The sequence below is a fragment of the Peromyscus eremicus genome, chromosome 17, assembly GCF_949786415.1.
Source record: "Peromyscus eremicus chromosome 17, PerEre_H2_v1, whole genome shotgun sequence".
Taxonomy (NCBI): Eukaryota; Metazoa; Chordata; class Mammalia; order Rodentia; family Cricetidae; genus Peromyscus; species Peromyscus eremicus.
The window spans coordinates 60,186,884-60,201,582 of NC_081433.1; the positions used below are offsets into that span (position 1 = coordinate 60,186,884).

General features: G+C 38.1%; 1 protein-coding gene and 1 pseudogene across 9 annotated transcripts in view; one reads left to right on the top strand and one right to left on the bottom strand.

The window, feature by feature from the left end:
* Positions 1-350: 350 nt before the first annotated feature.
* The window catches only part of LOC131894589 (uncharacterized protein PF3D7_1120000-like), a 72,199-nt gene continuing 57,850 nt past the window's right edge, over positions 351-14,699 (bottom strand). For 8 of the 9 annotated variants that reach the window (XM_059244902.1, XM_059244900.1, XM_059244903.1 and 5 more), the window contains 3 exons: positions 3,569-3,817; positions 1,132-1,657; positions 351-535 (listed from right to left, as the gene is read on the bottom strand). In XM_059244902.1, coding sequence (XP_059100885.1) covers positions 516-535; positions 1,132-1,657; positions 3,569-3,817 — 795 coding nt within the window. In that variant the 3' untranslated portion in view covers positions 351-515. The remainder of the gene's footprint in view (positions 536-1,131; positions 1,658-3,568; positions 3,818-14,699) is intronic. The other variant, XM_059244901.1, reaches the window with a different exon arrangement.
* LOC131894593 (lactoylglutathione lyase-like) lies at positions 12,554-13,311 on the top strand (annotated as a pseudogene).

Below are 14,699 nucleotides of genomic sequence, written 5' to 3' on the forward strand. Positions count from 1 at the left end.
TGTCCTGCTCTGCTTCTCTCACAGACAGTTCCTGTCTGCTGGCTATGTTCAGTCTGCTTCTTTCTCTTTCTGCTCTGAATTCTTCCGGATGCCTCTAGCTGCTCTCTCTCTCTCTCTCTCTCTCTCTCTCTCTCTCTCTCTCTCTCTCTCTCTCTCTCTCTCTCTCTCTCTCTGTCTCTCTCTCTCTCTCTCTCTCTCTCTCTCCCCCTCTCTCTCTCTCTCTCTCTCTCTCTCTCTCTCTCTCTCTCTCTCTGTCTCTCTCTCTGTCTCTCTCTCTTACAATAAAAACCTTCCCCTTACCTATACAATGGAGTGATTATAGAGTCAGTTTATCTAATGCCAAGAAACAGTTTAAAATTTTTCATAGTATATTTTAATTGAAAATCATTAAAAATTTGTGTACAGAGTTCAATATATAGAATGTCCTCTTTCAGAGGAATATTTTTCTTTTGAATTTCTATATGTTTTAAAATTCTTGCTAATGTAGATATCAATTTGACTGCTTCAAAGGACTGTCAATCAACTGCAGCACCAACTAGGAAGAAAAGCAAAAGCCAGAATTACTAGCAGTATCATCAGGAACATCGGTGGCATCATCAAGAGGATTATGGGCAGCAGCATCAGTGTCGTTAATGGCATCATCTCATGCAGTATCATCAGCATCATTGTGTATAAGGTGTGTGAATTGGAAGCTCCTTTTTTTTTGTTTTATGCTGTTTGTTTTGGAGTGTTTCAGAGATGATGCTATCCTCACAAGTCAGTGTATGTCCACAGAAAAGGCAGACACTGACTAGCATTTAACAGTTAGATATCTCTGTATATGCTTAGCCACTCCAAAAACACAAGGTTATCACTGGGAGAGAAAATAATTCTCATTCCAGAACAGGAGACAACCATGATCCAGCTAACATTATTTGGTCAGTTTTGGTGGACTGAACTGACTTTGTTACTTTTACATTATATATTTTCAATACAATTGGGGGAAAATCACTTTCTTCTGGTACCAGGTAAAGCCTATGTAGCCCCATATAAAGCATGGAATTTATTAATCATAAGTATTAGCACCAAAGAGAGTTAGTTTTCTGGGACAAAAATCATCTATTTTAAACCACTGTTTGTGGACTAACTTACCCTGGCCATCGTTCTTTTTACTGGAAGCTTCTTGGTAAGATCTCCAGACTACCCTTGTAGAATCTGGTATATCACCCATGTATAGGTCAGACCTGTTGTTGGTGCTCATGCTTGGTCTGAAGCGGCCAGTTGGATGTGCAGTGTGAAAAGCTAGGTCAGCGTCATTAGCAGGATCCTTAGTGTCACTGGGACCACAGAGAGGAGCAGATTCTAGATCAATACTGAGCTTGTCAAGAGCCAGGTCAGCATTGTGAGGAGGGTCCCTGGCGTCACCAGTGCGGTGACCAGGAGCAAGCTCAGGGTCAGTGTGCGGTTGCCATCTTTGGTGCTCAGTGCTGTCAGCCAAAGCAACTGCACGGGCCAATTGAGCCTTGAAAGCCTTGTCCATGTCACCCAAGTCACCTGCATCACGAGGGCAGGCAGCAGGAGCTGGTTCAACGTGTGCGGTAGCCCGCAGTGCAGCGATTCTGTGCTCAAAAGACTCGAAAACGGGTATATGCAGATACCCTGACTTCTTTTCTTTAACCTTTAAAAAATATTGAGATATTACTTTTCATTAAAAATTTTATGATTTTTCATAAATCATTTTCATTTTAGCACTTGTCTGTTAATGTCACAGTCTTGATTTTTGTCTCCAAATGTTTGTTGTTTAGTCTAATTTTATCATTACAGTCGCTGATATCTTGTAACCTCTGCTTCCTTTGTGCTTGAGTAAAAGGCCCAGGATTTTCAGGAACCTCCAAAGGAACCTTCTCAGATTTATGCCTTTCTTCCTCTGCTCTTGGCTACCTAACATCATCATTCTCTGTATAATGGGGAGATATAAAAATAAAAGGACAAAATGTGTCCTCTCCAAATGTTATGACCTGGATTTTACATTCCAGCCAGATTAATAGAATGTGAAAGGAGGAGCTTCAGGAATGAAAGGAACCTCTCCCTTCTGTACTACGTAGTCCTTTCCTTATGGCCTTTCACAATTGTTCATTGGGACCCTGAGAATAGCGAAACAGTGAAAGTGACCTGAACATTTGTGAACAAAGTGTGTCACTACCCATAGCAGTGGGGAGCTGCTGAGCTGCAAGTATGGATTCTGCAGATGCCTTCTGACCTCTTACACCTTAACCATGACTGTTATATGTGTGAGCAGTGGCCTATTCCAGCACCACTGTGGTGGCTTGAATGAGAACAGCCCCGATACACTCAAACATTTGAATGCTTGGTCCCCAGTGGGTGGAACTATTTTGGAAAGATTAGGAGGTGTGGCCTTGTTGGAGGGGATGTTTCACTGGGGGGTGGGCTTACATGTGTGTGTGTATTCATGTGCTTGTGTGTGTTATGCTGCTGCTGTGTGTGAAGACCAGAGAACAACTTTCAGGATCTGGCTGTCTCCTTCTCTGGGTGAAGCAGGGTCTCTCACTGTTTCTGCTACTCTGTGTGTTTCAGTCTGGCTGGCTTGTGAGTTTCAGAGCTGTTCTATGCTCTCAGCCTCCATTATGGATTTAGGGGTGCTGGGATTATGCATGTCAGACACTTGCTACTTGTAGTGCTTTCTGGGATGGAATTCAGGTCATTAGACTTGCAAAGCAAGTGCTCTGACCCTCTGAGCTGTGTTTCTGGCCCATATATGTATGTGAGTTTGTTTGTTATCGGTTCAGAATGAAAATGATAAAGAGAAAACCATGAACTTGGCATGTGAGCTTTCTCATTTTTCAAAGCCAGGTATCATCCATGTACACACCTGTGTCATTATAACCTTGGTGTGACTATACCTCTTTACAAAGACTTCTATTTGGCAATCCGATAGCATGTGGTGGAGAACTGATATTATCTATCTCAGACTGTGACTTTATACTATTTATACTGCTATTAGCAGGTGGCTTCTGGGAAAGTCTTGTGTTAGTTTGGTTTTCAGTGTGTTTGAGAGTAGAAAAGTGATGTCTTTTTTCTTGCAGACACATGATTTAATTCTTTGAAGGATGAAAACTATAGTCCTTTTGGTTTGCCAGACTCTGGCATGTCTAATATCTATTTACGATTATTGTTATTGGAGTTCATATTCTAATCATTTGCTTATCAAAGATGTGATTCCTTTCAGGCCCACTCTAACTCTTGCATAGTTGTCATACTCAACAACATTATCGTTTACTTTCCGCATCATCATAAAAATTCTACATTAGTATTAAATTCTTCTATTTATATTAAGTATGTTAATTTCCTGGGTTATCACTCTTACAGTCTAATGAATTTTCACTTAAATCTTAAAAGATGACTGGAAAGTGAACGTACGTGATGAAGAACATAAGAAAGTTTCAAGAACATTTTCAAGCTAGGTTTCTTTTGTCTGCAACAATCCACAGTATTGAAAAGACAAGCTGTTCAGAAGATACTATCTTATCTTACAGTAAAGTACTGTACTTTTCCACATGGTGGGAATTACCTTTGTGGATATTTCTCTTCTAGAGTCATCAGGTACAGGCTCTTCCTTAGGATGAATAATAAGTTCAGCATTTTCAAGTTGTTCATGAACCATCTCCTTTACATTTTCTCTGATGTATTTTTTAAGGTGTTTGTACTGTAGTGAATTCTGCTGGTCTATTGTCACCTCATCAGTTTTCACAGAAGGCCATGACCATAAAGATGCATATTCAACATTGCACTTCTCCTTTTCTTGATCTTCAGTGATTTTCTATAGACAAGAAAATTGAGGGTTACTCTGATTGATTCAGACTCATGGGTTTTGTGTTTTGGTGCACTTGTTTTCAAAATGGCTTTTTTGTGTCCTTACATTTTATGGGATATGGGAACAGAAAAAAATAAGAAACTACATAATATTTAACAGGAATTTCTTTATATATGATCAGCTACTCCAAAGTCACTGGACTATCAATAATAAATGTAAATAATTTATAGCCTTAGCTTAGACTAGGAGAGAAACATGATTCAACAAACTTAACCTAGTAAATGTTGATAAGAATGAACACATATTATTTCATGCTTATTTATATATTTATTATTTTTTTCAAAAAATGAATGACATACATGGTTCTGGATCAGATATAAGCTCTCAGCTGCTGCTCCAGTGCCATGCCTACCTGCCTGCTGCCATGATCCCAGGCATGTTGGTCATAGATTTTCCTTCTGAAACTGTAAGCAAGCCCTCAACCAAATGCTTTCTTTGATAAGTTGCCTTGGTCATGTTGTCTTATAGCAGTAGAAAATTAACTACATATATAACCTATGTTAAGAGTCACTGGGTTGATTTTATGCCTTTATTCCCTCTCTCGGTATAGACACTGATGACACCTAGAGACCAGGAGGCAGAGTTAATTCTCTAAAGTTGTCGTGAGTGATTGGTAATAGGAAACTACAAATTTAAGCCTTGGGAATGATCTTTTTACTTCAAACTAACTTAATGCCTATTACTGACACATTGCTCATAACATCAATTGTTAATCAGGAGGCTTAAATTTTAAGATACATGTATCATTTGGGGACACTTTACAAACAGGTCAAAAAACATTTTCAGAGTAAAACTGACCTCAATTATAACTGTATTCTAAAAATCAAGTTTATCTGGAAGTTACTACAAATTCTAAGAGTTTGTTTTGTAAATTTCTATACTTCTGTACATTTTCTTGGTATCTATACTAAATTTTTATGCAAATTATAAACCATAAATAAAAATGCAATGGTTTTTTCAAGGAGAATTTAGATATGATCCATATGGATAGTATTTAGAGCAATGAAGCTGTTAAGTCAGAGCACCTTGAAAAAGCAAGAATAAAGAGAGGGATGTAATATCTTTATTAACCTATTAAAGCTTACATATTCTCTTGTAGGAGTAGAACTTTTATAATATAAAGGAAGTAGAAGCTTGTTTTAGTGATAGGACTTCAAGCCACATTTCATATTCATGGACAAAATGCTCTAACACTGAGCCACATCCGGAACCCTAAATTCAATCCCATTTTGAAGACCTATCAATAATTTAAACCATCTCAATATAAGTCAGTACTAACCACCTTAAAAACACTAAAGTCTTTGTATGATGTATAACAAAGAGTTTTTAAGTTCTAATGTTTATAGTGGCAAAGTGAGTGACATCAAGAAGTACAGTCTGGTCCTTAGCACATTGATGCACATGCATGCCTCATTTGTAGGGTACCAGTCTGTAACCCTGGATCAAAGGACATCAGGTTCAATTCTTTAACAGCAAAGGTCGAGGGAAAGAGAGCTTAGGGGAGCGGGAGATCCCAGTTGGATCAAGAACAGAGAGGGAGAACAAGGAATAAGACACCATGATAAATGAAGACCACATGAGAATAGGAAGAAGCAAAGTGCTAGAGAGGTCCACAGAAATCCACAAAGATACCTCCACAATAGACTACTGGCAATGGTCGAGAGACAGCCCAAACTGACCTACTCTGGTGATAGGATGGCCAGACACCCTAATTGTCGTGCTAGAAACCTCATCCAATGACTGAGGGAACCAGATGCAGAGATCCACGGCCAGGCCCCAAGTGGAGCTCCAAGAGTCCAATTGGCGAGAAAGAACGGGGTTTGTATGAGCAAGAATTGTTGAGATCAAGGTTGGACAAAGCACAGGGACAAATAGCCAAATGAATGGAAACATATAAACTATGAACCAATAGCTGAGGAGCCCCCAACTGGATCAGGCCCTCTAGATAAGTGAGACAGTTGATTAGCTTGATCTGTTTGGGAGGCACACAGGCAGTGGGACCGGGTCCTGTGCTCAGTGCATGAGCTGGCTGTTTGGAACCTGGGACTTATACAGGGACACTTGGCTCAGCCTGGGAGGAGGGGACTGGACCTGCCTGGACTGAATCTACCAGGTTGAACTCAATCCCCAGGGGAGTCTTTGCCCTGGAGGAGATGGGAATGAGCTGGAAGGAAGGAAGGTGGGGGAGGACACGGGAATCCGTGGCTGATATGTAAAATTAAATTTAAAAAAGTTAAAAAATGATCAACTGAAAACCCTGATTGTTCATGAAATTTCCGGAAGTTTAACTTGTAGATGTAATTCTAAATGGTCTTATTAAATAAGAAACACAGAGCCAAATGCAGAGTTAAAAGCTCAGAGATCAGAGAGCAATAGCCAAGAGCTGAGACCACCTTCTCACCACTCTGCTGCCATCCTTCCCCTGAGAAAGAGACCTACTTCCTGTGTGTCTGTATTTTTATTACTTTTCTTTTCTGCCTTCTCATTGGCTCTAAACCCAACCACATGACTTTCTCATCACTGCCTGTCAATACAGACCTCCAAGTCTCTATGGTTGGTACTTGGATTAAAGGCTCAGGTCACCATGCTGGCTGTGTCCTTGAACACACAGACTCTGCCTGCCTGCCATGTGATCGGATTAAGGGTGTGTGCTACCACTGCCAGACTTCTACTTAATGCCTATGACCTCTGATCCCCAGGCAACTTTATTTATTAACATACAAATAAAATCACATTTCAGCACAAGTAAAATATCACCATATTTCCCCTTTCTATTCTAATAAAAAAGGAAAATAGTTATAACTAATATAAGAAAAACTATATACAATAAGTACAATAACTATATACAATATATACAGGCAATAAATACTTAAACAATGTCTAGTCCATTTGCTTTTGACAAATTCAGCAAAAATATTCCATTATCTATCCTATTTTGGTAAGTCCAAAATGTACCTGATTCACTTTCTATCCTAACTTATATTACTAACAGAACTATCTTATAATGTCTTTCAAATTTATACACTTACACCTCTTTAGTGAGCTTCTTTTCTAAAATTCTTAAGGAACACTATAACTATAACTACGAATTTTCAACTAGCTATAACTATAACTATCTAATCTTCAACTCTCTCAGATACCCAAGAAGGAAATAATATTACCTAAAACAACAGGAAGTGCAAACAAGTGACTTCCAAAAAAATTGTGAGTTGACAGAAACAGCCAGCTGCCTGGACAGTCACCCAAGGTTTCTCTGCAACGTTGGGACATCATCTTCAGCCTACAGGCTTAGCATATCTGAAAGACTCATTTGTGAAGTAGGATGTACACAAGGTCAACAGTTCGACCTCACATTTGGTGAGAGCAGTACATGTACCAGAAATAATTGAATTCCACTAGTGTCCTATCATGATTCAGGATTTTAAATTCTGGAAATTGCTCATGGTTTTTTTTTTTTTTTTTTTTTTTTTAAATTCAGCTGTCCTTTCTTCTTGACTTGTATGTGGCTTCATCTCGGCATCCTGTTCTTCTCAGCTTGTGGGTGGCTTTAACTCTTTTATTAAATGTGAGTCTACCATTGAGAGGTTAGACTCTGTCAGCTTAGTTACTCTTTCAAGAATAACTGTTTCAGCTACTGTTCCACTGCACATCAGAAGCCATCGGCCCACTGCCTGTTCAGCTGCCTTAGAAGAAAAGGGCACTGTACCTTTTCCGGATTGTGAAGGCCACTTCAGGGATGGTGCCATATTGTCCTGGCCTCAGAAGATACCTTTTGATAAAGCCATAACCACAGTTGTTTTGGCAAGAATCGGTAGTCCTTTGTTTCGTGTCCTGTCTGTCTGTTTTGTCCTGTTTGTCAGCAGTTGATTCGAGGATACTTTGTTGTCCAGTGGCTAACTTTTGCCACAATGAAAGTTAATTCCATGTGCAGTGTCTTCAATGCCCATATTTTCTCTGAAGTAGATTGGTACTGCCAGGAACTGACATGTCTCATAGTCATAAAAAATTTCTAAGTTATTAAAACTTTTTAAATGCCATATTCTGTAGATCTCTGAAAGGTTTGAAGATGACCTGTTTATCTCAAATATATCTGCTCAATCTTGAAAACATATCTAATATGACTACCAGTTCGAGTGTAATGTCTAACTACTAACTTTCATTTCTTTATATCCTAATAGTTGGTAATAATAACATTCAAGGATTAGCAAATTGCATTCCATTGTTAAATGAATTGTATGAGAACAATATCTTGAATAAGATTAGAAATATTTGTATGGCATTTTCTAACAATCTCAATCTCAATATATATAATTTGTATACAATATACAAAAGTCCAATCCAATATAAAGTATTTAAAACTAGTAATTGTCTTTTAAAAGTAGATTCAATAATCTATCTTTTTATCTATATTGTATCTATATCTTCTTTTTACTTTTCAGAGTAGATTCAATAATCTACCCTGTATTCTATCATTTCCATATATCATTTTTTTAAAAATAAGAACCTTAAATCTAATTTCCTTTGCTTAGCCCTTTTCCTAACCCTTAACAACAACTTGTAACCAACCCTCCTAAACAATGAAAATCATCCCAAAACCCATTAAAAGACCAAAAAACCACCCGCCCCACGCCAACTCTTTGGGAATGTGGGCGTCGTATTCTTAAAGTTGCTTCCTGCTGGATATGGGCAAAGGCATCTTTATTCTGGAAAGAAAAATTTTGGGTTAATTGTCAAATTCTAGGAAAGGTAGCTATATCCTTTGTTGTCCAGTCTGTGCATAATGCCAAAGTTCAGGGCTTATCTCAAGTAAGTAGTCTTTGAAACTGGATCATCTCAGCTAGCCATCTCAAAATTGCTCTGAGCAGTTTGTAGTCCAAAGCTGATCTGGAGATGATGTTTGTCAGCTTAGAGTTATTATTATTGTCCATGTGGAATTATTGTTGTTGTGGGGCCCCATCTTCTTCCTGGAGATTTCAGTTGATGTTAGGCCTGGCCATGATTTCCTGCAGAAAACTGATAAAGACTTGAAACAAAGACATATATAGGCAGCTAATTGAAGCCGTTTTTTCTAGAATTAGTTAGTACTCTATATGACCATTAACATCTTAACAAAGTTTAATATATATATATTAATCTTGTAAATTTTGATATAAAATTTATACTTTAAGAAAAGTTTAAAGAATCAGAATAGAATCAAAGAATTGAGATTAGTAGTAATAGAATAGTCCCTTAAATTTTTTGTTTGTTTGTTTGTTTGTTTTCTCCTGTCCCGTATCAGAAGATGGCTCTTTTCTTCTGGCATGATACAGGGAGTTTGCATTTTCCTTTTAACAACATACTTGGGTCTAAAGAAGGAGAGAGCCATTCTCCAACTCCAAAGCCAGCTTTAAATTCTAATTGAACTGGGACTATAAGAAGACCATTAGTGTTAAATGTCTGTAGAGAAGAGCAGAAACAAACATTTAGGAAGACTTATAAAATTTTATAGATGATATACCAATAGGCCACTTTACTCTTTTTCTTGGGACCTTTTTATTTTAGTTAATTTGTCCTTTTTCTTCAGTTGTCTCATTTGTCCAGTGTTCTTCAGGTTCCTTAGCTTTCATTCTCCTAAAAGACAAAAAGAAAAACCTTTCCCCAAGACTAACTTTGGGGAGGTTCCCTTTTGGCAAGTTATTATCTGATTAATTGAAAAGGCATGTGTTAATGGTATAAGTTAGTTTAAATTGGATGGTCATGATGGTTGATGAACTATCACCTCTTATAATTAAGAGGTCTCTCTTGTTTAAATTGAACTTTAATCAATTTTGATGGTATCCACAGTTTATCTTCTCCTGTAGAAACAAAAGCAACACCTCTTGCAATGTTTCAGTTTGTGGAAGGAACTAAGTGGTACCAGCTGTTGCCTACACCCAGTCCCTTCATGTCAATGGTTTCCAATAGCTTGTGTACAAAGAAAGCATTTATGTGTGAATTTTTCTCTCTGTAGTATCATTTTTATTAAAATGCTAGACTATAGATAAAAGGGTTCAAACAATCTGTTTCTAACTCATTAATTTATCCCTTATTCACATTGAGTTTCTTCAGACTGTTAAATGGACAATTGATTCCATAGGATGAGTGAAGTTAAATTACTAAATAGAGTCTTACTGCTGTTCTTATAGACAATAAGCTAGATGGATCTCAGTGTAGAACACTGCCACACTAATGATGTCAGGGTCTGCGAGTTTAATAGACATGTTGAGATAGGATACAGCCTAGCTTCAATTAAAACAAAACAAAACAACAACAATACAAAAAAACTGATTATTTGAGGTCACTGTGTTGTTGACAGGAACAAAAATAAAGGGTCAAGAAATCCTTAAGCGGCCAGACTCCATTCATTAAAAGAACACCCATTGGAAAATTTTAGTAGCTCTTATAAATGTCTGCAAAGGACTAATAGCTGTAAGGAAAACAATGTTATACTCAAAGCAAATGTCAGTGCAAAATAATATTTGTATTAACTTCTCCAGCATGAAAAAAGAAAGGCTGACAAAGGGGGAATTGCTTGGGATAGATATGGAAATAAGACCTCCATTATGAAACCTAATTTCTTCCAGAGATGCCTTAAGTAGCTGAGATCTGGGAGTTCCCATACTGTACTGATCACTGATTCATGTCTAGTGTCAGAGGCTAGAGGGATATTTTTACATAAATATTTTAACATGTCTATGCCCAGTCCCTATGAGATGTTGTATGCTATACAATCTTTTGTGTCTGTCCTCTTTCATTTAGCATTTTGAATTGTTGATACCCTCCTGGCTGTATGCAACGTAATCTGCTGGGGAAAAGCCATCAAGAGTCTCACCCAGCCATGAATCTTGTGAACTGCGATAATGACCAGTATGGCAAGACAAGACCATGCTGTAGTAGACAGCTTCACCCTCTGTAGCATACAGATGTTAAAATATATACATATATTCATATAAGTGAAGTTTAATGGTGTTACTATATAATAGGGATCAGTTTTTCTCCTAGACACCATAGTCTATCAAAAAGTTCAGTATAGGCGTAGTAATACTTTTTTCAGTCCCATATATAGCCTCCCTCTCCAAATTAGGAGATATTGTGGTGGTTCTTGATTAACCTTCAAAACTCAATGGTATGAGTCTTTTGCTGAAGATGTTATGTACTTGAGTCATAGAACATGAAGAAATCAATCTGGTACTAACCTGGAAGCTCCATCCCTCTGGGCTAGCTTTCAAAGTATTAGAAGGTGGTTTTCACACTACCAGAGAGGAAAGATCATCAACAGTCTTACCCATTTGTCAACCCTGTGAGCTACAATAACCACCAGCCTGGCAAGCCATGCACACAGGTGCAATAATGGTATGAATTCTATGGGAGTAACCAACCACTTTCTCGCTGGATTGAAAAGTTCCACAAAGACTTATAGCTGAGAATGTTGACAGAGTCAAACACCCACAGCTGGGTGACACATAGGCCCTAGGGGAGATCCTACTATTATCTTGCTACATTGAACTGTCTCCTGAGTTTTAACTTTAGACACATAGAATATTGCATCTTCCAACCATTGTTAGAAAAGATTCTCTTTACAGTAGACAATAATTATTAGATACCTACAACCTCAGTTTTTCAGTGTACAGAGGATAAGGGCCTGTGGAGCGCTCAGCTTTCCATGACACAGCTATATCACAGCCTCAAATCCCTAAGTTTATGAAGCATATCAGAAGAAGGGGGAGGAAATAGATGATAAGACCCACAGGTAGTGGATGTCCACAACAAAACAGTATTTGCTAGCTGAGACAGGGTTGCTGCACAATTAACTCATAGTAACTTTAACTGCATGCAACAGACATGTACAAGATCTGGCCAACAAACATCCCAGCATTAATGAGGGAGGGGTTCATGAAGTCCCACCCTGTGAGGAGCTATTGAAAGCTGATGGATGCTGAGGAAGGAGACTCAGCTTTCTTCAGGGATGCAGCATGTTGAGGCTATCCATGATCCAGTAATTTTATTACTTCCTTGCACACTAATTGCACTCTGTTTTCTTTTTAAAGAAAACATGAATTTGGGAAGGAATAGTACTGGTGACATATAGGAAAGATTTGGACGGTTGTAAACTGTGGTGCATTTGATCAAAATTTGTTATATGTATGTATAACAGTTTTAAACATTAAAATAAAATAAATAAATTTAAAAAATAAATATATTCTCTCTATCAATAGAAACAGGGAATAAACACAGTACTTGGTGATGGGTCTATGAAGAATGATTGGAGCCCAAAACTCCTCCTATGTCAATATTTCAAAACAATTTATCTGGTGATATTAACTAAGGTGGATACAACAGCTGACAGAATCAGATAAGAGCCAAACAAGTGTCAGGACATTATCTTCAGTTTGTGATATGAAGTTTGAGGTACTCAGAGGACTAGGAAGAAAGAACTAACTCAGTGGAGTAGGGGGAGGTGGCCTTACTTGGAAAAAGTACATGGATTCAAGAAAATGAATATTTGTAAAATATAATTAAAAATATAAATCCAGGGCTGAGAGCCATGGCTGTCCGCTCCTGGGCCAGTCACTCTGTCTAGTGCAAAGATGGAACACGGTCTTTGCAGAGGTCATGACCCACTGGTTTGTTGGCAGAACTGGTCAGTGATCCTCCAAGGCAGCCATGGCAGAGCCACATCCCGCCTCCAGTGGCCTCACGGATGAAGTTGGCCTCAGTTGCTGCTCAGATCTAGACCCCAGCACCAAGGGCTTTCTATTGCAGCAAACGAACTAAGGACCCTAAGAAGTCCCTGTATTTTTTGTTTTGTTTTGTTTTGTTTTTTGAGACAGGGTTTCTCTGTGTAGCTTTGGAACCTTTCCTGGAACTCACTCTGTAGCCCACGCTGGCCTCGAACTCACAGAGATCCACCTGCCTCTGCCTCCCGAGTGCTGAGATTAAAGGTGGGCACCACCACCGCCCAGCATCCCTGTATTTATATACTAGAGTTCTTGGATTGACGTTACTCCAAAACTTTGATTTTCCCTCAATGAAATTTTCCCTCTATTTTTTGGCTTACAAAAATAAGAATGACATTCCTAAAGACAAGACTGAAAGAACAGCATGGACATTTTCCAGAAAAGCTACACTTGAGTTGGCACACAACCGGGCCACAGAGGATGATGAAACCCAGAGTTACCGCAAAAGCAACTCAGACCCTCAGGGAATTGGTCACATTGGGATTGCCATTCCTGATGTCTACAGTGCCTGAAAAGATTTGAATGACTGGAAGTCAAGTTTGTGAAGAAACTCGACAATGGTAAAATGAAAGGTCTGGCATTCATTCAAGATCCTGACGGCTACTGGGTTGAAATTCTGAATCCTAACAAAATAACAGAGATTACTTAGTTCCGTAAGAATGCTCCTTTGAGGTGTTGGTGACAGTGGGGACAAGAAACAATGTGATACAAATGCTAAGGCACCAGAAGCATTGAGAGCTGATGGATCTTTTTCTAGTTCAAGTCATTCTAAAATCCTTTTCATTATCCTGTTTCAGTGGGTTTTTTGAAATCCCCCCTCCTCTGTTCAGTCAACCTAATTTTCAAGTACCAGTTTATCTTATGACTTTGACAAACTTGTGTGACTTTTGCTTTTTAGATAATAATTAGAACGATCCCCTTCAGAGACTACATTTGCCACCCTGTCTCTTAAGTACTACTCAAGTCTTGTTTTGATTCATCATTTAAAATTTTGTTTTAAATGTTTCTTTTGGAGGGGGCTGTTACCTTTTGGGGTTTCAGTTCTTCAGAAATAACTTTTCATAATGGAAATTAAGGAACACTGAACAGAAATTAAACTTCATATGTACTTCAAACAGCATAGTATTTATATTACAAAAGAGAAGGCACTCAAGAGCAATTCTGAATCATGCTGAAAAGGACACTGACAGAAATACTAATTTGTGTGTGTGTTTGTGTGTGTGTGTGTGTGTGTATGTGTGTGTGTGTGTGTGTATTACTTTCAAAGTTCAAGGACAAACTTTACTGCTCTGGGAATAAGGAGAAGGAGGGGATATTACTGGGAACTTAGAAACTGTAGTGATATAACATCATTGTCAGCAAATTTGGTGAGTCAACTAAGATAACTTAGAGGAAAAAATTAGTCAAAAGAAAATATTTTTTACCACATTAAAAAAGGGAAACATTTTTACAATGGATGGAATTTGGTCTCTGTTTGATAACACATTAGGCAGTCTGAAAATGGAACAATTAAATGAGAGAATAAGTAATGTTGATGGGAGTTACATAACATCAATTATGAATATTATTTGTTTGGTCATTTTTGGTTTAGCATTAAAAAGTTTGGTTAATTTGAGTGCCAAGATAAAAGTTTAGAAAAACTTGTTAAAACAAATCATAGAGATATTGAGACCCAGACAGAAGAATTTAAAGGTGAATCTATCTCAGTGTTGAATGACACAGTTACAGAGAAACAGCCTGTTTTCAAACAACCAATTTTAATCTATCCAGTAAACTTACAGGAACAGCCAAATGCTCAAGGCTGTGTATGAGCTGACTGGACTCCAGTGGAAATGTTAGATATGAGGATACTTAAAAAAGTTATAGTCTCACATGGTATGCAATTTAAAGCAGATATTAAACTTGTGGTCAACTTATAATAGAATTATCCCCCAGGAATGGAAAGATTTGGTTACAGCAATCCTAGAGGCCAGTCCACAGAGTGGAGAACCTGGTGGAAAGAGGAGGCTAAGACTATAGAACAATGATGTAGGGCTAGAGATATGAAAATTTCCCAAGATCAACTTCTTGGA